Source organism: Schistocerca nitens, chromosome 1, assembly GCF_023898315.1.
Source record: "Schistocerca nitens isolate TAMUIC-IGC-003100 chromosome 1, iqSchNite1.1, whole genome shotgun sequence".
NCBI classification, from domain to species: Eukaryota; Metazoa; Arthropoda; class Insecta; order Orthoptera; family Acrididae; genus Schistocerca; species Schistocerca nitens.
The window spans coordinates 1,057,136,800-1,057,162,709 of NC_064614.1; the positions used below are offsets into that span (position 1 = coordinate 1,057,136,800).

At 42.7% G+C, this 25,910-nt stretch overlaps 1 protein-coding gene across 1 annotated transcript in view; it reads right to left on the reverse strand.

The window, feature by feature from the left end:
* The window catches only part of LOC126238097 (uncharacterized), a 101,049-nt gene extending 76,740 nt beyond the window's left edge, over positions 1-24,309 (reverse strand). The window contains exons 1-2 of the mRNA XM_049947767.1: positions 24,154-24,309; positions 5,646-5,853 (exon numbers count right to left, since the gene is read on the reverse strand). Coding sequence (XP_049803724.1) covers positions 5,646-5,853; positions 24,154-24,300 — 355 coding nt within the window. The 5' untranslated portion in view covers positions 24,301-24,309. The remainder of the gene's footprint in view (positions 1-5,645; positions 5,854-24,153) is intronic.
* Positions 24,310-25,910: the final 1,601 nt, after the last annotated feature.

The window sequence follows — 25,910 nt, forward strand, 5'->3', positions numbered from 1 at the left end:
TGATGCCGTGTTCCTTGATTTCAGGAAAGGCGTTTGACACCGGCCCGCATTGCCGTTTGATGAAAAACATACGAGCTTACGGAGTATGGGAGCAGACCTGCGACTGGATTCAAGACTTTCTTGCAGATAGATCTCGACACTTCGCTCTTAACGGAATTAAATGGACAGATGTAAAGGTAATATCCGGAGTACCACAGGTAAGGGTGATAGGACCGTTGATGTTCACAGTATACTAAATTACCTAGTAGAAAGAGGCCGACGCTCTTTAAGGCTATTCACAGATGATGCAATTGTTTAACCAAAGTAGCAACGAAAGAAGAAAGTAAGAATTTACAGAATGACCTCCAGAGAATTGATGAATGGTGCAGAATCTGGCAGTTGACCTCGATCGTAAATAAATGTAACGCATTGCGCATAAGTAGGAAAAGAAATCCACTACTGTACAGCTACACTATTGATGACAAACAGCTGGAGAGAGCTTCTGCCGTAAAATATCTAGGCGTAGCTATCCAGAGCGACCTTTAAGTGGAATGACCACACAAAACAGATAGTGGGAAAAGGGAGACATACGACTCAGATTCATAGGAAGAATCTTAAGGAAATGTAACTCATCTAAGAAAGAAGTGGCTCATAACGCTCTTGTTCGCCCGATGCTAGAGTATTGTTCATCTATCTGGGATCCCTAGCAGGTAGGACTGATAGAGGAGATAGAGGAGATCCAACGAAGAGCGGCGCGTTTCGTCGCGGGATCGCTTAGCTGGTGAGGGATCGTTACCGAGATGCTAAACAAACTCCACTGGCAGATGTTACAAGAGAGACAGTATACATCACGGAGAGATTTACTATTGAAATTGAGGGACAGAACTTTTCAGGGGGAGTTGGATAACATATTACTTCCCTCCACATACATTTCGCGTATTGACCACAAGGAGAAAATTCGAGAAATTAGAGCCAATACAGAGGCTTACCGACAATCATTCTTCCCACGCACTATTCGCGAGTGGAACAGGGTTGTAGGGATCAGATAGTGGTACCGTAGGTACCCTCCGCCACACACCATTAGTTGGCTTGCGGAGTATCATGTAGATGTAGGTGTTAGTATCATATCCGTCAAAAGTCATGATGGATTTGTCTGTATACATAAATTCGCTGTAGGATTGTAGTTAAAATATCATTGCACATTAATTACCAGTTCATGAATATATTTCGAAGTAAACGTTGACGTACGTGATTACATTAACTTCAGGTCATGACAATGTGTAATACACCGTGACTGCCAGACTGAGATTCGTTCTGTTGCCTCGAAGATCATAACCTAACGGCAGACCAGAACTCAGTAAACTGTAGTTTTATCTCACTGCGAGACGCAAATTGTCGAATACGCCACGATATGACCTATTGTCTGTTGTAGAATTTTACAGTCTGAAAATGTTGTGATAACGCCTTTTGAACTGAAATTGGCACAAAGAGTGTAGAGGTACAATGGAAATGCATATAATCAGTCGTTAACTGGTTGTTCCATCTTTTGCTGTACGCAGTATACCTGCATACCTGTATACCTGTCAGTCATCATCCAGAGAATTTTCTAACTTGTCTTAAAGTCTTTAACATTCCGTTAAAATTATCACTGCATATTCTAAGGAATCACATGAAAAGAAGGAGGAAAAAAGTAAACAAAACAGTAATTTCACCGAAAAAATATTAGTCATCCACAGTTACGCCATAAAGTCATGGCATGGAAGGGTGTGCAAGTCTCAGTCCATTTCATGGAATCAGCGCAAGAAGTCAAGTCGATGTGGATATTATGATATGGCAGAATGGATCTATCTTGTTTGGAAATGCCCATGACCACATCGTGAATCAAGTTGCTGGATTTGTTGGTTTATCAGTGCTGACTGTCCACCACGTCAAATTGTAGTGGTTTATCATACGCTACCATGTGACACTGTGGACGTAAAATGATCCTAATCGACAGCGACTGGACGAGTGCACGTCTTTCTTTGATAATCGATTCGAACCCCTAGTAGACTTGATAAGGTTAGTGAATGTAGTTCCATGTCAACCAGTTTCTGGGTGAATATTGCGAAGAGAACTGTAGGCAATGGACATTTGGAGTGGAATATCTTGCAAAACACGATACCATATAAAGATGCACAACCTCACCGTGAGAAACAACAAAAAAACCGGACGGTCGAGGACTGGAGGTGCGTATTTTTGACTGACGAGTCGCAATTTTGCCTCTTTTTCAAACGATGAAAAGCTTCGAGTACACCGCCGACTCAGTGAGGTATTGCCCCCTAGTGGTTGGCTGGTGTATGAGGGGTGTTCGTACCATAATTCATTCACATTACAGTTAACATAAATCCGCATGTTTATTTTATTATTCTAGTTGATAAAGTGCTGCTTTTTCTACTACTTATTCATTATGAGTATGTTGTGGATGGTCCAGTCTACCAGATGATAACATCCGTGTTCACGAATTAGATTCTATTTGGCGAGCACGTTATCATTTTCGACTGGCCCATAACGCCACTCGATCGTAGTCTAAAGCCTAGTTTACTGCCGTAACCCGCCACTGCGCATGCGCGCCGCTCGTTTGCGTAAGTCATAGGTGAAACTAAACACTTTCGGCGTCTTCCAACTTCGGCGACACTAGTTGCATGAGTTTTGAGGTTACGTGCGCTCGCAGGATGTACACAAACTGAAATATGAAGTAGGGAACGGAAAATAATGTTCGCTTTTTGGAGGTCTATGCTTTGCATAAGTGTTTGTGGGATTTCAGTAATGCTGATTACAAAAATAAGCAATATATTGCTCATCCTAAGACCATCACGTGCGATAGTTGGACAATATCTGAGCTGCAGGGCAAAATTTGTTGAATTAGGAGCACATATACAACTGAATTAAGAAAAATACGAGCAAATTTAATTCTAGATGTGGAAATGCTCTCGTATACAAGACTAACATCGAGTTGGCTGACTCTTTCTTTTTTTTTTTTTTAAGGGATATTGTTAACAGGAGACAAGGCTACAGAAATCAAGAAGCTGCATTCTTTATTCAATATTTATCTATTTAAAACGTCGCAGCAGTGCTCCCCAGTGACATGTTTGAATTTTGAAATATTGCCACTGAACACATCTATCTTCAAGAGAGTAGTTTGCAAACCATTCTCTTCTTAATGCGGCCTGCTTCGAATAATTACTGCTGTCAATGATAATAACTGTTACTGTTAATGTTAATACTTATTGGTGTTAATGAAAAAGCGTTATCAGCAACTAAAACCGCATCTTATGCCATGCCCAGTATTCTCGATTGTAATGCACGCAATGTGATATGCAATTTCAGTTCTTGTGACAGTGATTCATGCATTACAGTATTTTTATTCCTTATCGCATAATTAACTCTATTTAGAAGAAACGTGATCAGTTCTGGTGACGTTCTAAGATAATTAAAAGAACTTCTTGAGTCTTCCATTATAAATTATTTCAGCAAGGATGCTGAGCAACCCAGCTGACGTCTTTTCTTCATCCTGTTTCTTATTTTTTTCTTATGCAGCGATTCCAAGCAACAAGCTTTAACCCGTCACAACTCATGCGACGTGGAGCTGCCAAAACTTTTATTTCAGACACAACTCAGGAACCCATAAAACGACGAAACTGAAGTGTATACTGGTTTCGCTGTGTCTACAGTCAAATATGAAACCATTTGCGAGGAACTCATTCCACACAACGAGTGGCGTAATCCAATGACGTTGTGTAAACTAGGCTTAACTCTTTCGAACATCGGGTGAATCGTAACACTCAATATCTTCCCCGTTTGGTCCCTGTACGAGAGCTGGTCAACAACGAGTAGTTTCAGCTGGATATAGAGTACGTGCAAACACTTGAGAACTCTCATCCTCGCAAACATGACATCATTGTCGAGGTTACGGGCAGAATGGGATGGTATTTTCGTAGTGACTCCTGGGGACGGCTTCACTTTTTGTTCAGTGGGCTTATTTACACTGCTGGGCATTAAAATTGCTACACCACGAAGATGACGTGCTACAGACGTGAAATTTAGCCGACAGGAAGAAGATGCTGTGATATGCAAATGATTAGGTTGTCAGAGAATTCACACAAGGTTGGCGCCGGTGGCGACACCTACAACGTGCTGACATGAGGAAAGTTTCCAGGCGACTTCTCATACACAAACAGCAGTTGACCGGCGTTGCCTGGTGAAAAGTTGTTGTGATGCCTCGTGTAAGGAGGAGAAATGCTTACCATCAAGTTACCGACTTCGATAAAGGTCTGATTGTAGACTATCGCGATTGAGGTTTATCGTATCGCGACATTGCTGCTCGCGTTCATCGAGATCCAATTACTGTTAGTAGAATATGGAATCGGTGGCTTCAGGAGGGTAATACGGAACGCCGTGCTAGATCCCAGCGGCCTCGTATCACTAGCTGTCGAGATGACAGGCATCTTATCCGCATGGCTCGATCCTTGAGTCAACACATGGGGACGTTCGCAAGACAACACCCATCTGCACGAACAGTTCGACGACGTTTGCAGCAGCATGGACTGTCAGCTCGAAGACCATGGCTGCGGTTACCCTTGACGCTGCATCACAGGAGCGCCTGCGATGGTGTACTCAACGACGAACCTGGGTGAACGAATGGACAAACGTCATTTTTCGGATGAATCCAGGTTCTGTTTACAGCATCATGATGGTCGCATCAGTGTTCGGCGAAATTGCGGTGAACGCACATTGGAAACGTGTATTCGTCATCGCCATACTGGCGTATCATCCGGAGTGATGATATGGGGTGCCATTGGTTACACGTCTCGGTCACCTCATTGACGGCACTTTGAACAGTGGACGTTACATGTCAGATGTGTTACGACCTGTGGCTCTATCCTTTATTAGACCCCTGCGAAACCCAACATTTCATCAGGATAATGCACGACCGCATGTTGCAGGTCCTGTACGGGCCCTTCTGGATACAGAAAATGTTTGACTGCTGCCCTGGCCAGCACATTCTCCAGATTTCTCACTAATTGAAAACGTGTGGTCAATGGTGGCCGGGCAACTGGCTCGTCACAATACGCCAGTCACTACTCTTGATGAACGGTGGTATCTTTATGAAGCTGCATGGGCAGCTATACCTGTACACGCCATCCAAGCTCTCTTTGACTCAATGCCCAGGTGTATCAAGGCCGTTATTACTGCCAGAGGTGGTTGTTCTGGGTACTGATTTCTTAGGATCTCTGCACCAAATTGCGAGAAAATGTAATCACATGTCAGTACTAGTATAATATATTTGTCCAATGAGTACCCGTTTATCATCTGCATTTCTTTTTGGTGTAGCAATTTTAATGGCCAATAGTGTATGAAGGATCTAACAGAACCAAAGAGAGAGAGAGAGAGAGAGAGTACTAGAAGTTCCTCACCATGGCCGGCCGCGGTGGTCTCGCGGTTCTAGGCGCGCAGTCCGGAACCGTGCGACTGCTACAGTCGCAGGTTCGAATCCTGCCTCGGGCATGGCTGTGTGTGATGTCCTTAGGTTAGTTAGGTTTAAGTAGTTCTAAGTTCTAGGGGACTGATGACCACAGCAGTTGAGTCCCATAGTGCTCAGAGCCATTTGAACCATTTTTTTTCCTCACCATGAGGCAGGGTGGCGTTGACGACGGCGCAGACGGCCCCAGAGCAGAGCGCGGCCAGCAGGGCCGGCGCGAAGAGCGCGGAGCGCCCGATGCAGACGGCCACGGTGTCCCCCTCCCGCAGGCCGGGCACCGCCCTCCGCAGGGCCGACAGCTCCGCCGCCGCCTGCCGCAGCATCCAGTCCGCCCGCCACTCCTGGCCCAACACCACCTGCACCGCACGACACACACAGTCACAGTCACAGTCAGAGCCAGCAGACATAATCACTAAACACACAGCTATTTCTGGATGATATTAACGTCTAGGAGACCCAACGGGGTCCTCTGTTGAAGAGCAATCCGGATGGTGTAGTGTTAGTACACTGAAATGGCGCGCTCCAGAAGACAGTAATCCAAATTCTCTTCGATCCGTGCAGATTTAGATTTCCCACAATCGCTCAACGCAAATTCGGGGTTGTCCCTTTCGACTGTGTGTGTGTGTGTGTGTGTGTGTGTGTGTGTGTGTGTGTGTGTGCGAAACTGAGGCCCAACGCAGAGGTTATCGGCGTCCTTACACATATTAAAAGAAAAGCGTGTGAGTAAAATGACTGAAACTGACTCGTCACATGGTGAGGAGAAAACGTACAAAATGACACTCATTCATTCACTCCCAAATCCCCGTTGAACCGCACAATCCCTCTATCTGACAGGTCTTAATACAACGGCGAAAGGTGCAATACACGAAATTAAAAGAGACGTAAAACCGCAGAAGAGGTGCACTACTGACTATTAAAATTGCTACAACAAGAAGAAATGCAGATGACAAACGGGTATTCATTGGACAAATATATTATACTAGAGCTGAAATGTGATTACATTTTCACGCAATTTGGGTGCATTGATCCCGAGAAATCTGTACCCAGAACAACCACCTCTGGCCGTCATAACGGCCTTGATGCTCCTGGGCATTGAGTCAAACAGAGCTTGGATGGCGTGTACAGGTACAGCTGCCCATGCAGCTTCAACACGATACCACAGTTCATCAAGATTAGTGACTGTCGTATTGTGACGAGCCAGTTGCTCGTCCGCCATTTACCAGACGTTTTCAAATGGTGAGAGAGCTGGAGAATGAGCTGGACAGGGCAGCAGTCGAACATGTTCTGTATCCAGAAAGGCTCGTACACGACCTGCAACATCTGGTCGTGCATTATCCTGCTGAAATGTAGGGTTTCGCAGAGATCGAATGAAGGGTAGAGCCGCGGGTCGTAACTCATCTGAAATGTAACGTCCACTGTTCAAGGGCCGTCAATGTGAACAAGAGGTGACCGAGACGTGTAACCAATGGCACCCCATACCATCACGCCAGGTGATACGCCAGTATGGCGATGACAAATACACGCTGCCAATGTGCGTTCACCGCGATGTCGCCAAACACGGGTGCGACCATCATGATGCTGTAAACAGAGTCAAAAAATGACGTTTTGCCACTCGTGCACCCAGGTTCGGCGTTGAGTACACCATCGCAGGCGCTCCTGTCTGTGATGCAGCGTCAAGCGTAACTGCAGCCATGGTCTCCGAGCTGTTAGTCCATGCTGCTGCAATCGTCGTCGAACTGTTCGTGCTGATTGTTGTTGTCCTTTAAACGTCACCATCTGTTGACTCCGGGATCGAGACGTGGCTGCACGAACCGTTACAGCCATGCGGATAAGATGCTTGTCATCTCTACTGCTTGTGATATGAGGCCGTTGGGATCCAGCACGGCGTTCCGTATTACCCTCCTGAACCCACCGACTCCATATTCTGCTAACAGTCATTGGATCTCGACCAACGCGAGCAGCAATGTCGCGAAACGATAAACCGCAATCGCGATAGGCTACAATCCGACCTTTATCATAGTCGGAAACGTGATGGTACGCATTTCTCCTCCTCACACGAGGCATCACAACAACGTTCCACCAGGCAAAGCCGGTCAACTGCTGCTTGTGTATGAGAAATCGATTTGAAACTTTCGTCATATCAGCACGTTGTAGGTGTCGCCACCGGCGCCAACCTTGTGTGAATGCTCTGAAAAGCTAATCATTTGCATATCACAGCATCTTCTTCCTGTCGGTGAAATTTCGTGTTTGTAGCACGTCATCGTTGGGGTGTAGCAATTTTAATGGCGAGTAGTGCAAAAGAAAGTCGCAGGGTAATTTGATTGGTTGACTACTGACGAAAAAACATAGGTGAACCATTCACTCTGTTAACACGTTAAGAATATCTCCCAAAAATTTGCGTAAACCATTTGGACAGATCACAAAACCTTAAAATTCCAACCGCATTCGTTTCAGTGTCACATCAAGTAGAGGGCTGATATGATGGGAAATCTCCTTCTGCCCCCTGGTTCGAAAATAAACAACGATAATAATACGTGGCGCATAGTTATCCGTATGCCACAAAACACATATTTGAGGGTCGTGTTACTTTAGAAAGGTTGAGGTCGATTTCCTTACCAAACCCACTCGCAATTCGAATTTCTGCTCAGACCCTAATGACTTCGACGTGGACAGCAATTTACACCCTGACCTTCCTGTCCATCTGAATTTTTCATTCAATTTAAAACAAATCAGTAAACCACTGATCCCTTAAAGAAAGCAATTCTCACGTATAAAGCAGATCCAAACGTCTGATTGTTTTAAAAACGAGTTAGTGTTAAATATTTGACATATAGTATATTGGCGAGAATAAAATTGTGTAAGATTTGAAATTATACTTAATGTTTGCTGGATATCGCCAAGTGTTCTCATTGTGAAACATAGTCACAATATAATCTGAGTAATTCGCGCTCTTATTTAAATTATCCATCATCAGCTGTTATGCCACAACAACCTTTTTCTAACTGAAGGAAATGATTTCTTTTGTGAATTAAATACTGAAAAACAGCACCGGTCTCTGCTCTTCCACGCTTAGCACATGACATTTTGCAGAATTTATTCTCATTTACAGGTGTGTTCCTTTACATAAATATTTTCTGTAGTGGTTTTATGTGAGCTTTTCTGCCTATCTTCCACTGCACTGTCTTCCTGAAGTTATACTGCAATCAGAAAATCGGATACATGAGTCTTGGAATGCTTCAATATGTTAATGTTGGCGTTAGTATTTTTTTCTACATACAAGTATTGTGACTCTTCCATTACACATAATGTCACACAGATGCTGACCACCACTTACCCTGCCTCTTCCTCTAATCAAAACATGGTACAGAAATATTACGACACTGTTGTTTCACAAAATATATGTATACATTCAGAGGTCGGAGGATCATCAGAAAATGTATCATCTCTGACTGTATACAAACTGTTTGTGAAACCATATTATTGTAATATCTCTGTACCATCTTTTGATTACAATAACAAACAGTGTAAGTGATTATTTGCAAATGTATAAATGTATAAATGTAATATTATGTGTAATGGAGGAGACGCACTACTTGTACGTAGAAATACAAAAAATACTATCTCTAACGTTAGCATATTAAAAACATTCCATGATTCATTTGTCCGATTTTCCGATGGCAGCATAACCTGAAAAAGACAATAACACTGTGAGAGAGGTAGAAAATCACAAAATCTAAAAGTATTTATGTAAACAAATGTGCTTGAAAATGATAATAAATTCGCGATACGCATTGGGCTAAGTATTGAAAAAGTAAGTAACCGACGCAGTTTTTCATTATTTCTGTCACGAGTGACACTTTCAGGCTTTCCAAAAACACCGATTACGATGAGCGTTATTAAGATTTCTTTTGTCTTGCAAGTTGCTGTCTTTTTGATTATTAAACATAACCCTTTAATACTGGTGTTTTGTGATGAGTGCATGTTGAGTTCAGTATATTGTTTCCACTGTTGATAGGAAAGAAGTATAAAAGAGATACTTGGAGAACCGAGGTGCTGACAAATAGACGGCACCTTTCAAATACAACGATAGGTGTCCGAACAAGATATCTCCATCACCATTTTCACACCTTCCTTTTTTTACCTTCGTGTTGTCCAGTCAGTCAGCTAACAACATCAGTAGCTCTTCTTTCTTCATTGTTTCCTGTTTTTACAGTATTTCATCTTCTCCCCATGATGTCTTTTCATTTGTTCTTTACGTTTCGTTGCGGATTTCTTGTCTCTTCTTTCTTGAAACCCTTGTACATTTAGTACTATATTCTTAAAAAGGTTTTTTCTGTTATTTCCTATTCCTTGATGTAGTTTCTTTCCGGTTAATTTCTGATACCTGTATTCTATGATACTGGCGATTTCTTTCACCAGCACCACAGCAATATTTGTTTCGCTACCTTATGCTCATTCATTCGGTAAACGTGTCCAAAGAATGTTAATCGTCACTTTGTCATTACCTCTTATTGTCTCTATAATTTCTCTGATCTCCACCTTACTCTCAGGTTCCATTGTCCGTAGTTTGTATTGTACCCATCACTTCCCTCGTAAGGACCTCAATTCGGTCTAGCTCGTAGTTCATCGTTATGATTCAAATGCATATAAATATCCTGGCCATGCCATTGTGGAATAGCGTTATGGTGTTGTTTTCTAGATATGTATTTCTTATTGCAAACATTTTTGTCAAACCATATGCTGTTATCATTTTGTTAACTCTTGTAGCCATTGTAAATATTTCTATTTCACTCCAATGCATAGTTTCTCCGAGATATTTAAATCTACTAACTCGCTCCAACTTATAAAGTTACGTTTCCAGGTACTTTCATGCATTTTTGTATATTTGTCGAGAATTTAGTTTCCCCACATAAGATTTTGAGATCAGTATGTTTGCTATTTTCCTTTTAAATTCATAAGATCTGTCTGTATGAGGTGACCAGGTTGTTGTTTTTGTGGTCATCAGTCCAGAGACTGTTTTGATGCAGCTCTCCATGCTACTCTATCCTGTGCAAGCTTCTTCATCTCCCAGTACCTACTGCAACCTACATCCTTCTCAATCTGTTTAGTGTATTCATCTCTTGGTGACCCTCTACGATTTTTACCCTCGGCGCTGTCCTCCAATACTAAATTGGTGATCCCTTGATGCCTCAGAATATGTCCTACCAAGCGATCCCTTCTACTAGTCAAGTTGTGCCACAAATTTCTCTTCTCCCCAATTCTATTCAATACCTCCTCATTAGTTATGTGATCTACCCATCTAATCTTCAGCATTCTTCTGTAGCACCACATTTCGAAAGCTTCTATTCTATTCTTGTCTAAACTATTTATCGTCCACGTTTCACTTCCATACGTGGCTACACTCCATACAAATACTTTCAGAAACGACTTCCTGACACTTAAATCTATACTCTATGTTAACAAATTTCTCTTCTTCAGGAACGCTTTCCGTTATCATTCATAAAATTGTATGGCGTTGTTCAACTGATCGTATGAAGATAATGATTATATTCCCTTTCTCTACGGATACGAATGGAATATGAAGAAGGCAGATAATAACTGCCCTCGTCATAGATTGATGGTCCAAACCACATTGTATTTTATGTCCTCATGTCAAATTCACTGTTGGGAAGGAATTACTAGTTACTGTGGCTGGAGACAGAGAACGTTTCTTGTCCACTTTTCACCTAAAAATTTCATTTAGCCAGTAGTTAATAGCGACTGGGTCTTGTTCCTAAGTATATCTGCGATCGGGAAGAGATTTCTGCAACACTTAATGGCTTATTTTCAATATCATAGCGTTTCAATAAACTCAACAGTATTTTCTCTTATCATTAGATAGGATATGAAACCATCAATAGTCCGTCTGGAGATAACGTTAAGGAAAAAGTGTAATCAGAGTGAGAGGCGACAGCACTAGTGGGATTATGTGTCACTGAGCCAAACGACAAGCAATCCACAAATAACGGCAGTGCTGACTTACATAAAACCACGACTGTCAGATAATTTTCACAAGTGACTTGTGACTCTGCGAGGATTAAACGGATGCCACACTGAGTGTACTCAACAGCACTGCACGTCCACCTGTAAAAAGAGAGCAAGTGACTATATTTTGCGATTTCTGATTTCAAAGATATTTGTGTGATACTAAGGGACAGATGGCTCTCTGTTTCACAGTCTAAATGGAACGCTACCTCATTTCGGAGATGATCGCTGGTGTGTAGAGTGCATACTAATCAACGGACCATGAATTTTCTGAAAGCTGTTATATGGCAACGGACGATTAATTTTGGGAATTTAGTAATGGCGTAGGCTGATCTGAGTACTTAATTAATTATGATACTTTCAACAACGTGGTATTTATACAGTGGCGTAAAACGGGCTGCTTTGCATCGAATGGCCATGTGGGAAATAGCAAAAAATGTAAATACTTTATTGTTGTGCTCTTCAGTCCGAACATTGGTCTAATACAGTTCTCCACGACAGTGTCCTCATCTGTGCATAATTGAAGCAACTAATGTAACTTACATCTGCCTGAGCTACTTGCCCTAGTAAACACTCGATCTCCCTCTAAATAAAATTTGTGCTCTCCCATCTCCTCCACCACCAAATTAACTATTCCTAGATGCCTCAGGATGTCTTTTAGCAACCGACCTCTTCTTTCATTCAAGTATCCCTAGAAATTTCTTTTCTCTGCAATTCATTCCGTACCTCTTCAATAGAAATCTTATCTATCTTTGTAACCTTCAGGATTCAACTGAAGCCCCATGTTTAAGCTTCTATTCTTTCTTGTGTGAACAGCTAACGTCTGCTATTTTACTTCCCTTTAAGCTACAGTGTACAAAAATACCCTCAGGTACGATGTCCTAACACTTTAATTTATATTCCATGTTGTCAAATTTCTATTTTTCAGAAACGATTCTCTTGGTACTGGCAGTCTGAATTCAGTGTCCTATTTACTTCAACGATTGTCACTTATTATTTCCCCAAATAGCAACATTGATCTCCTTCCAATTTCTCATTTCCTAATCTAATTCACTCAGTATCCCCTGATTCAGTTCGACAACATCCCGTCAACACGGATTTAGAAAACATCTTTCTTGCGAAACACAACTAGCTCTTTACTCACACGAAGTGATGAGTTTTATTGAGCAGGAATTTAAAATTGATTCTGTATTTCTACATTTCCGGAAGGCTTTGAAACCTCACAATTTTCTTGTAGTTAAATTGCGTGCTTATGGAATATCGCCTCAGTTATGCGGCTGGATTCGTGATTTCCTGTCGGCGACGTCACAGTTCGTAGTAACTGACGGAAAAGTAATCGAGTAAAACAGAAGTGATTTCTGGCTTTCCGCATGGTTGTCCTATAGGCCCTCTGCTGTTCATTATCTATATAAGCGATTTAGGAGACAAGCTGAGCAACTGTCTTAGATTATTTACAGATAATGCTGCCATTTATCGCCTAGTAAAGATCAAAACAAATCGCAAAACAATTTAAGAAAGATATCTGTAAGGTGCGGAAATTGGCAGTTGACCCTAAATAGTGAAAAATGTGATGTTACCCATAAGAGCGCTAAAAGGAATCCGTTATACTTGGGTTATACGATAAATTAGTTAAATCCAAAGGCCGTAAATTCAACTATATACCTAGGAATTACAATCACGAATAACTGAAATCGGAAAGAACACACAAAAAATGTTGTGGGGAAGACGAACCAAAGAGTGCATTTTATTGGCAGAACACTTATAAAATATAACAGATCTACTAAAGAGACTGCATACATTAGGCTTGTCCGTCATCTTTTGGAGTACTGCTGCGCGCTCGGGGATCCTCACCAGATAGGATAAACGGAGTGGTTCAAATGGCTCTGGGCACTATGGGACTCAACATCTTAGGTCATAAGTCCCCTAGAACTTAGAACTACGTAAACCTAACTAACCTAAGGACATCACACATACCCATGCCCGAGGCAGGATTCGAACCGGCGACCGTAGCAGTTCCGCGGTTCCGGACTGCAGCGCCAGAACCGCACGGCCACCGCGGCCGGCTAAACGGGGTGCATCGAGAAAGTTCAAAGGAGAGCAGCACGTTTTGTTCTATCGAGAAATCGGGTAGAGGATGTCACTGACATGAGACAGGATTTGGGGTGGATATCGTTAAAGCAAAGGCGTCTTTCGTTGTGCAGGAATCCTCTCACGAAATTTCAGTCATCACCTTTTATCTCCGAATGAGAAAATATTTGGCTGTCGCCGATCTACATAGGGAGAAACGGTTGTTGTTGTTGTTGTCTTCAGTCCTGAGACTGGTTTGATGCAGCTCTCCATGCTACTCTGTCCTGTGCAAGCTTCTTCATCTCCCTGCACTTACTGCAACCTACATCCTTCTGACTCTGCTTAGTGTATTCATCTCTTGGTCTCCCTCTACGATTTTTACCCTCCAATGCTAAATTTGTGATCCCTTGATGCCTCAGAACATGTCCTACCAACCGGTCCCTTCTTCAAGTTGTGCCACGAACTCCTCTTCCCCCAATTCTATTCAATACCTCCTCATTAGTTATGTGATCTACCCATCTAACCTTCAGCATTCTTCTGTAGCACCACATTTCGAAAGCTTCTATTCTCTTCTTGTCCAAACTATTTATCGTCCATGTTTCACTTCCATACATGGCTACACTCCATACAAATACTTTCAGAAACGACTTCCTGATACTTTAATCTATACTCGATGTTAACAAATTTCTCTTCCTCAGAAACGCTTTCCTTGCCATTGCCAGTCTACATTTTATATCCTCTCTACTTCGACCATCGTCAGTTATTTTGCTCCCCAAATAGCAAAACTCCTTTACTGCTTTAAGTGTCTCATTTCCTAATCTAATCCCCTCAGCATCACCTGACTTAATTCGACTACATTCTATTATCCTCGTTTTGCTTTTGTTGATATTCAACTTATATCCTCCTTTCAACACACTGTCCATTCCGGTCAACAGCTCTTCCAAGTCCTTTGATGTCTCTGACAGAATTACAATGTCATCGGCGAACCTCAACGTTTTTATTTTTTCTCCGTGCACTTTAATACCTACTCCGAATTTTTCTTTTGTTTCCTTTACAATATACAGATTGAATAACACCGGGGACAGGCTACAACCCTGTCTCACTCCCTTCCCAACCGCTGCTTCCCTTTCATTTCCCTCGACTCTTATAACTGCCATCTGGTTTCTGTACAAATTGTAAACAGTCTTTCGTTCCCTGTATTTTACCCCTGCCACCTTTAGAATTTGAAAGAGAGTATTCCAGTCAATATTGTCAAAAGCTTTCTCTAAGTCTACAATTGCTAGAAATGTAGGTTTGCCTTTTCTTAATCTATTTTCTAAGATAAGTCGTAGAGTCAGTATTGCCTCGCGTGTCCCAACATTTCTGCGGAATCCAAACTGATTATTATATTCTTCTTGAAGCCTGAGGGAATTTCGCCTGTCTCATACATCTTGCTGACCAGATGGTAGAGTTTTGTCAGGACTGGCTCTCCCAAGGCTGTCAGTAGTTCTATGGAATGTTGTCTACTCCCAGGGCCTTGTTACGACTCAGGTCTTTCAGTGCTCTGTCAAAATCTTCACGCAGTATCGTATCTCCCATTTCATCTTCATCTACATCCTCTTCCATTTCCATAATATTGTCCTCAAGTACATCGCCCTTGTATAAACTATATACTCCTTCCACCTTTCTGCCTTCCCTACTTTGCTTAGAGCTGGGTCTCCATCTGAGCTCTTGATATTCATACAAGTGGCTCTGTTTTCTCCAAAGGTCGCTTTAATTTTACTGTAAGCAGTATCTATCTTACCCCTAGTGAGATAAGCCTCTACATCCTTACATTTGTCCTCTAGCCATCCCTGCTTAGCCATTTTGCGCTTCCTGTCGATCTCATTTTTGAGACGCTTGTATTCCTTTTTGCCTACTTCATTTACTGCGTTTTTATATTTTCTCCTTTCATCAATTAAATTCAATATTTCTTCGGTTACCCAAGTATTTTTACTAGCCCTCATATTTTTACCTACTTGATCCTCTGCTGCCATCACTATTTCATCCCTCAGAGCTACCCATTCTTCTTCTACTGTATTTCTTTCCCCCATTCCTGTCAATTGTTCCCTTATGCTCTCCCTGGAGAAACGGTAATCATAATAAAATAAAGAAAATCAGAGCTCGCACGTAAAGATATATGTGTTCGTAATTTTTTTCCGTGCGTTGTTCGAGATTGGAATAATAGAAAATTTATGTGAAGGTAATTCGATGAAACTCCTGCAAGGCACTCAAGTGTGATTTGCACAGAATCCATGTAGACGTAGATTTAGATGTAATTTACCTTTGTTTTACTTTGGTGGACTACCAGCTTATAATCTCTTTTCCACACACTATCCATATCGTTCAACTGATTTTCCAAGTTCTTCGTCGTCTCATACTGAAATAGAAAACTATCGACAAACTTCTTTTCCCTGAACTTTTGTTCCCAAAAATTTATCCTTATCCACGGTATAGAAAAGGAAGATGGTATAGAGTTGATGCTATTTCCAATGAAAGAAAGGAACGATTTTAGTAAATACAGGTCTATTTCAGTGATTACAAAGTTTCCTGATAGTTTTAAGAGAGGAATGTAACCCAGGCTAAACCCTTCAGTTGATAATAATAGCCGGCCGGAGTGGCCGAGCGGTTCTAGGCGCTATAGTCTGGAACAGCGCGACTGCTACGGTCGCAGGTTGGAATCCTGCCTCGGGCATGGATGTGTGTGATGTCCTTAGGTTAGTTAGGTTTAAGTAGTTCTAAGTTCTAGGGGACTGATGACCTCAGAAGTTAAGTCCCATAGTGCTCAGAGCCATTTGAACCATTTTTTACTGGTTACAGAAGGCAGGAAAGTCACTCTTGTAGGAAACATCATAGAATTCTGACGGTATGATTTAAAGGACTCATGGACTTGAATTTCCGCCGTAAGTATACAATATGTTAATCATTGCAGGGACTACGCAGTTGCAGATTCGTAGCTGCGAAGTCACACATCCTAAACGAGTTCAGATGGTCCTCAAGGTTTCGTATAGCAGCTAGCAGTTACCGGAAACACGTGTACTGTACGACTGCATCTATATCTATACGCCGAAAACTATGTTGGGTGTTTGGTGGCGGGTACACCGTCTATCGCTGTCACTCTCCCCCTCTTCTGTTCCAGTCGTGAATGGTCACCGGTAAGACTCCGTGTGAGCACAAATGTCTTTTATTTTGTCTTCATGGCCTCATCGCGAGATATACTTAGATAGAAAAAATATACCTTTTGATTCTTGTAGGAACGTATGGTATCGTAACTCTAACATTAAAGAGCGCCGTGAAGCAGAATGGCCCTCTTGGAGCATCAACCATTGGAGTTGGCTGATCGTCGCCATGATGCTTTCATGCTAACTAAATGAACCGGTAACACAACAAACTGCTGGTCTTTAGATATTCCATTATATCTATTAATTCTATCTGGCATGAGGCCAAATCCAAGTACTTGTCGAGTGAGTGTTTTGTAAGCTACCTTCTACATTTCCTGAGGATTCTTCCAACTAATGTGTATAAATCTGCCTTTCTGAAGTGTTTCTCTTTATTCTTTTTATCTGTTTATTGTCTGACTGACGAAAAGGACAAACTGGTTAATGGAAAATTGTATGCTGAGTGATGAGATATGATACAGCGAGATGGTGATGGAGCATCGCCAGAATCAGGTACTACACGTGAAGCTATTCGGAGTGATTTAGAAAATACAAGGCATGCGCTAAACCACGACATTCCCGAATGGCATGACAGCATCTCGATCAGTTAACTTTCCTGCATCGCGAGGACACGGATATAAAAGAACCAGCACATGATGAATCACCAGTTCCTACTTGTACAAATGAAATGTGTGAGGCTACCAGCCCCTACTACCAAACCTATCACGATGAGGTGGGGCACGTTACTCCTCAAGCAGACTGTACTACTGAATCAGTGGAGTGGCATCCACATTTATGGCAATACTATTAAAAAAAACTTCATAAAACTTCATTGAAGATGGCCAGTTCTAGGTATTTTCACGAGAAAATAAGTCTGCTTACCCAGCTGGTTCTGTAAAGGATCGTACGAGTGTACTAGACAAGTCTTGGAGCGCAAGGCAGTAGATTCAGTTCGCCATAGCATATATATACAGAGTAAGACAGCCACATGGGCGACTGAAATTGCTGAGAATGGTATGACGTACGATTAGTTTGAGGAAACATTCCTGACCAAGTACTGTTCAGGATACGTGCAAGGACGACTGAGGAAAGAGGCTTTTATCCCGTAAAAATACAATCCAGAGAGCATGCGGAAATACCTAGAATGCAATATTAACAAATCTCGCTACTGGGACGATCCTGCAGCACAAAAGTATGGGCTGCAGAATTTGAAGGCTAAGTTACCCATCAACATTTGTGAAAAGTTAATTAAATACCAGACCATAACCCGAAGCATTTCGTGTCAGTCCTGAATTTGATTGATTTGATCCAGGGGGATTTTAAATGCGCTAGCGGCAAAGGTGGAATGTGGCCTATAAATTTCACCGCGCAAGTAATTAATCTTGGGGACAGCAACGGTTATCATGGTAAAAGCGCGCCGCCGCAGGCCAATCGTGGAATTCAAAATAATAAAGCAAAATCGCAGAATTCTCCACATTGCTACAGGCTGAATGTGGAATATCATACAAACAGAAATGGGCCCTACCATCACTACCAATCGAAATACGGCAACCACTGGCCCCCAACGTAGAGAATCCGCGACTGCCGCAACATCCCAACTTCGACAACAGATTGACTACCGAGGCGAGACCTCCACCGAATTGGCCACTGCCGGAAAATCAAAACATTTGCATAGTTGAAGTGCAGAGAAACGCCCCTCATCAACGAACGAAGCGTCAAACTAGATGTCTGATGACAATCTTGAGATGGGATCGGAGTAGGATGTGATTCCAGTTTACACTGGACAGCTTTATATGTTGATATTAGGCAAGGGCTTGGTCATGATTCTGAAATGGGTACGGAATATGCGTAAGACCTTGTACAGGTAGCGGTTAACACCACTGCGGGCAGAATTCTCACCATTGTTGTACTTGAAACAAGTGCTAGTATGATTGCCCTGGTTGGTAATTTCTTTAAGAGAATTAGCGACACTCTGAATGTGCCCATTCTGCCACAGCAAATTTTTTGGCGTCTGGTGCTACTGGGGCCAGATGTGAGAGTGTGCATATGCAAGCACAGATTAATGTTCAATTTGAGGATAGAGCCATTATTTGCACATTTCTCACTGTGAACGCTTAACTGTACATTGCTTGATGGTTATGGACTCCCTGTGAGGAAGAAATGCGAAGACCGACCTTCCAGGAGGCCAGCAACATTTGATAGTGTATGTTAGAAATGTTGTTATAAATTTAATTAAAACTGAGGAGCGTCACGGCAGATTCTGTCAAGGGGATGGAATAAAAACCATTCAATGTCGATTTCTGCACACGCACATCACTGTGAGTCATCGAGTACTGCAACTGTCTCGGCATCTTGTGAATGTGTGATGTGCGAACCTGCCCGCATGTACGAGAAAACTGAGGAATCCGGCAGTTTGTCAAAGGAACAGATATTCGAGTTAGCAGGATTGTTATCACGTTATTGTAATTTCGTCTCTAGAAGACCTGGAGTAATTAATGGGCATCAGTATCATTCTGACATGGTTCCCCATAAAAAAAAAATGTGACACGACAAATTCCATCCGAAGGCTAGAAGGAAGGCGTTAAAGGAGAGAGACCTAAACAAATACATACAACAGAGATTTTGTACATCAAATATTATCTGTGAATACTTCAGTTCTTTCCATGTTTTTATCTGCATGTTTCATTATCTAGCTATATTTAGAATGTTAAGTCTTGTCTGCTGTTTGGATATGTGGAGTATTGTTTGCTCCAGAATTACAGGTAATAGTTGTTTTTCATTTCTCACTGTGTACATTGTGTAGCAACAGTACACTAAGATAAAGTTATACAGAATATAGGTGATTTATAATTGGCTTAGAGAAGTTATCTTTCAATGATTTACTATGGTTGTAAACTCCCTAACGGAACAGTTGTCAAACATTTTTATATCTTATCCACACATTCTAAATCTAATTCATGTCTGAGTTGGTTTATTGTAAAAGACCGGTAAAGTATCACTAAAAATATCTGATAAAATGTGTCATTATCTCCAAACCCTGAAAACACGTTTGTAATTCCAGTGAACATTTACACTGGAAGAATCTCTCAGAATGCCACATAAGTTAAAACAACGTCACTAATAAAAAAGAACTGAGACAGCTTCACTTGTTTCAGCACTTTCATTTTGTCTTTCGTTTATGACAGTTTGTGCGGAAAAGATGTAATTTGAATTGATTGTAATTTTGCTGTCTTAATAATTATCTATTTCACCATAATTAGTCGGGTTCATTATTTCACAAGGACCTTCCTCCTACATCCATATAATTTTCCATTTTATATTGTATTCTTAAATGTGTTTTGGTTAAACAATAAGAGAGAACTGGATTTTTCGGAGGTAGACGACCGAACACTATCCGTGTTCTTTCGTTAACTGATTTGCAACAGTGAGTCATAACGCAACAGATATATTATCCGATCATTTCCCTTGCAGAACGTAACATCTTATTGTGAGAAATACGTCGATCCGATCGGTTATCTCTTATGCAGGCACTTTATTGTGAATAGCAGAGTAATCATGTAGATGTAGATGTAGATGTAGATGTAGATGTAGATGAACAATGACGCACGGCAGCCTGCTCACTGACCTGATACAATCCCAACTAAAAGAAAACGTTATCACGATGGATCCTGATAAGGCAATGTTTCAGTTACAGCAAGAGAAGGTTTAACGAGCTGCACTGCGTGATGCTATCTATAGAGATTGTCCATCATCAATTTGGGTTGCCTCCATGTCGCGACTGTTGAGTATCAAACTCACATGGCTTGTTATCTTCTAATTAATGTCGCCCCTTTGAGAAATTTTCCTAGTGAATATATCATTGAGCGACAGTAAGTAACGTCGCATTTCCATATGATTAGTTTCACTTTAAATCGATCTATCTGTACGCAGTAGGTTACGTTTCTTTATGCTGAAAGTCAGTTTGCCATTCCCTGCACCAATCGTCAGCCTTTTGCTGATCTCTCTGTACTTTGGTTCTGTTTTCTAGACTACCATCTTCTCTGAGTACAAAAGCATAATCCACGTAAACCCCGCAGAACTTCCAATTTTGTCTAGTATGTCATTTATATACATTGCGAAAAGTAATGGACCTATAACACCCGTGGTATCCCTAAGTTACTTTTACATCTGGAGACTTCTCTCTTCAGTCCAGTCACAAAACTGGTCTGCTATACCGTACACTGGTATTGTGTTCATTAGGTGGGTCGAATGCTTTAAGGAAGTGAAGGACGCGAAATCTACCTCGGTGCCTATACCTGCCGTTTTCTTCTCTCCTGGGCAAACAGAGCCAGCTATTTTTGTCACCCATAGTTTTCGGTACCTGCATTGACTTTTACAGAGGAAATTTTCGGTCTCCAGAAATTTCATAATACGCGAGCATAAAAGGCGTTCCAAACTCTTCAACAGACGGACGAAGGAGATAAAGGTTTATAGTTTTGTGTGTCTGTTCGATAATGCTTGCAGAAAACGTGAATGATGTGTTTTACTCCAATCATCAGGAACATTTCTCTTCTAGAAGCGTACGGTACACTGGTGTCAAAAGAGGAGTAAGTTGTTTTGCATACACTGTGCGCAATAGTACTGACACCCTATGAGCTCCAGTAGCCTTTTCTCTATTGGGAGATTTCAGTTATTTCGATATCAGCCATTTTGTCCTTCGTGCGGTGATTGAAAGAGGTGTTACGAAGTGATCTTCTTCTGTGAAGCAGTTTTGGACATAGACGTTTAGTATGAGAGGCGATCAACAAGTTTCCGTACAGTCCAGCTTTGGTATGCTGCTTTGGCAAAATCACATGGAGCACTGAGGCAATCATCCCACCGCAGCATCTGTTTGAAGATACTAGTTAGGTAAAACACCGTGTCCTGCTGCGTGAAGAAGTCCGTAACTGCCTGAAGTACATCTTCGTCCAACAAGAATTGTCGACCCTTCACGGTCTTCTTCATGGAAGTGAAGCCGTTTTAATCGCATGGGGAGAGAGCAGGACTATGGAGTTCGACCAGTGTGTTGTGTCGAATCCTGACCAGTTGACGCGCTTCTCCACAACGGTGGTTTTCGTCAAACATTCTGCCCTATACATATTCTTCATTCCCCGGCGGATATGTACCAGTCCTTGTGCTTCAGTAGGAGAAACCGGAATAACAGCACGTTGCTCCGTTTGGTACTAACGTTGCCATAGTTCACGTTTTCACATTTACCGCATGCTCGTCGAGAATACACTAATCCCTTGCCTACATGTCAGCGTTTAAATAGCCACATCGGAATTGCGCTACGTTGCATATACACCATGTGATCAAAAGTATCCGGACACCACTAAAACATACGTTTTTCATATTAGATGCATTATGCTACCACCTACTGCCAGGTACTCCGCATCAGCGACCTCAGTAGTCATTAGACATCCAGAATGAGACCCTCCGCGGAACTCACTGACTTCGAACGTGGTCAGGTGATTGGGTGTCACTTGTGTCATACGTTTGCGAGCGAGATATCCATACTCCTAAACATACCTAGGTCCACTATTTCCGCTGCAGTAGTAAAGTGGAAACGTGAAGGGATACGTACAGCACAAAAGCGTTCAGGCCGACATCGTCTGTTGTCTGACAGGGACCGCCGACAGTTGAAGACGGTCGTGATGTGTAATAGGCAGACATCTATCCAGGCCATCACACAGCAATTACAGACTGCATCAAGGTCCACTGCAAGTACTAAAACTTGGTTTTCATGGTCGAGCGGCTGCTCATAAGCCTCACATCATTCCGGTAAAGGCCAAACGAAGCCTCGCTTGTCGTAAGGAGCGTAAACATTGGACGAATTAATTGTGGAAAAACGCTGTGTGGAGTGACGAATCACGATACACAATGTGGCAATCCGATGGCCGGGTGTGGGTAAGGCCAATGCCTCATCTGCCAGCGTATGTAGTGCCAACTGTAAAATTCGGAGGCAGTGGTGTTATGCTGCGGTCGTGTTTTGCGTGGCACAATCACAGCTCTGGCCTACATTGATGTTTTAAGCACCTTCTTGCTTCCCACTGTTGAAGAGCAATTCGGGGATGGCGGTTGCATCTTTCAACACGATCGAGCACCTGTTCATAATGCACGGTCTGTGGCGGAGTGGTTACACCACAACTACATCACTGTAATGGACTGGCCTGCACGGGGTCCTGACCTGAAACCTATAGAACAGCTTTGGGATATTTAGGAACGCAGACTTCGTGCCAGGCCTCACCGACCGACATCAGAACCTCTTCTCAGTGCACCACTTCGTGAAGAATGGACTGCCATTCCCCAAGAAAACTTCCAGCACCTCACTGAACGTATTCATGCGAGAGTGGAATCTGTGTGGGTGGGTCAACACCATATTGAATTCCAGCAGTACCGATGAAGGACGCCACGAACTTGTAAGTCATTTTCAGCTAGGTGTCCGGATAATTTTGATCATATAGTGTATGCTACTAGTAACGCCCTCAGAAGGAAATATTTTGATCGTCCCTCACATTTAGGCGTCTTTGTGTTGTCCTTTATTAAGGTCACAGCCCTGATTAAGGTCACAGTGAGATAGATATCTTTCATTCGTCTTCTGATTTAAAGTAAGATCAAAATTTCTCAGGATTTTCTTTCCAGTGGGTAGACTGAATTTTACATTTGATTTCGTTGAATACTTCGTGTGTGACTTTTGTTAAGCTATTTTTCGTTTAATTTTTGTTTGTTTTGGGAGCTTTGTCTCCGTTTAAATTTGCTGTGAAAGTCTCTTTACTTTCGTAGTAGCTTTCTAAGACGGCCAACGAACCACGGTAGTCTTTTCCATCCCCCACAACTTTTCTCGCCACGTACCTGTCTACAACGTATTGTGCAATGCTCTTGAACATATGTATTGAGACTCAACGTCCCTAGTGCTGGAGATGGAATTTTGATGCTGCCTGCTGAGATAATCTGAAACGTCGCTCATGCTAAGCAGGTCTTCCTATCTTTCTTTGTCTTCCTATTTACAGCCCTACTCAGAGATGCCGTCACGGCCTAATGATGACTGATTCTCTTTTCTGCGCTAATTAAGACGAAAGTGCGGGTCACTTTGTCACCAGCAGGTCTAAAATGTTACATTCACGAGTTGGTTCTCTGGTTAAATGCTTAAAGAAATTTTCGGATTAGCATTTAGACAAATTTCGCACATTCCATGACGCTACTAGCCGCCCTAAGGACTTGAGCCACCCGTCACTCTACCAGACCACACACCTACTAAGCTGAAGTCTAAACTTAGTATTACAACATGACCAGGGAATTTACGCCAGCTATTCTACAGGAGTCCCCTAAACTGTTGCGCCTCTACCGCTGCTGTGGAGCACACGCACCGACCTGCAGAACGCGGTCTCCGTGGGCGGCCAACTTCTGGACGAGGTAGGACGCCAGGGGCAGATCCGCCCCCGCCACCTCGGCCTCAGTCAGCGGCGGGCCGCTCAGCACGTACCGGCTCTGCTTCTCGCCGTCCCTGATCGTCGCCATGGTGGACTACGATAGCGCAGGCTCACCCTCCTGGCTATGTCTGTCGTCTTATCTTGTGCGGTCAACAGCTACGCCGATAAAGCAAGTGAGCTTAGGATAACTGTAGCAGAGGCAAAATAACGATGTTTCTGCACTGTTGGAAGTGAGGCTTGCTTCTGCGAAACGTGGAACCACGTTGCCAGCTGTGCGGCTTGGACCCGCCCACCCACTATCCTACTCACTTGCCTGACCATGCCGAAACCCACGACTTCATCACCTGCTACAAACGTGACACGACTTTACCTCCGCACTCACAGCGGAGTACATCAGGCGTGATGAACGATTAAGGACGGAAGGGGTCACTCAAGTCTATTTGAATAACACATGAGAACGCACTAAATGAAATTATGTTTTGATCAAAGACCCTCAGATACAGTCAATGAAAAAGTCACAACACCAAGAAGGAACTGTGCGACGTAAACGAGAGTTGGTAGGCGTGTTTCTACACAGGAAAGAACATGTCTATTAAACTTACACACCAAGAATCACGCCGGCCGCGGTGGTCTTGCGGTTCTAGGCGCGCAGTCCGGAACCGTGGGACTGCTACGGTCGCAGGTTCGAATCCTGCCTCGGGCATGGATGTGTGTGATGTCCTTAGGTTAGTTAGGTTTAAGTAGTTCTAAGTTCTAGGGGACTGATAACCACAGCAGTTGCGTCCCATAGTGCTCAGAGCCAAGAATCACGCTAGTCGCGCCATTATGAGTATGCAAATCAGATTCGCATTAAATACAAACTGGAAAAGTCGTGGGTCGCAGTTACCTTCGAGATAGGACGTGGGGGGTTGATGTTAGTCAAGAATGCGTTTAAGGCGACAAAGACGCCTTTATCAACACGTCATTCAGTTTGAATTAGGTTGTCTAATAGAACTACGAGAATGTGGGTGTCCCTTCCGTGATACTGCAGACAGATTTCGCAGGAATATAGGCAATGTACATGATTTTGTATGTCCATCATTTTAGCAGGTGGTCTCTGGGACGACGGCCGTTTATTATAGTGACAAAAAATAAAAACACCTACAGCCGTCCTTATGATTTGATTTTATTTTGCCTCTACCAGTTCCAACGCTTCAATGCGTCATCTTCAGACTTTTGATGCGGTACAGGTTGATGCGATCGCCATGCATAACCCATCTGTTGCCATCATTACTGGATTCGCAGATAATGTGTCAGCACTCCAACCATCAACTGCCCTGGTTGGAGTGCTGACACACTATCTGCGAATCCAGTAATGATGGCAACTGATGGGTTATGCATGGCGATCGTATCAACCTCTAACGCATCAAAACAGCCTGAAGATGACGCAATGAAGCGTTGGAACCGGTAGCGACAAAATAAAATAAAATCATAAGTACGGCTGTTGGTGTTTTTATTTTTTGTCACGAATGTACATGATTGCTGGCAGTGATGAGCATGAGAATGTACCGTCGCAAGAAGACCGGGCTCTGGATGGCCACGTGGCATTAACGATAGGGAATACCATCGTGTTCACGCATGGCTCTGGCGCATCGATTTGCATCTGCAGCAGCAGTTTGACCAGAAGTTGGCACCACAGTAACACAACGATGTGTTAAA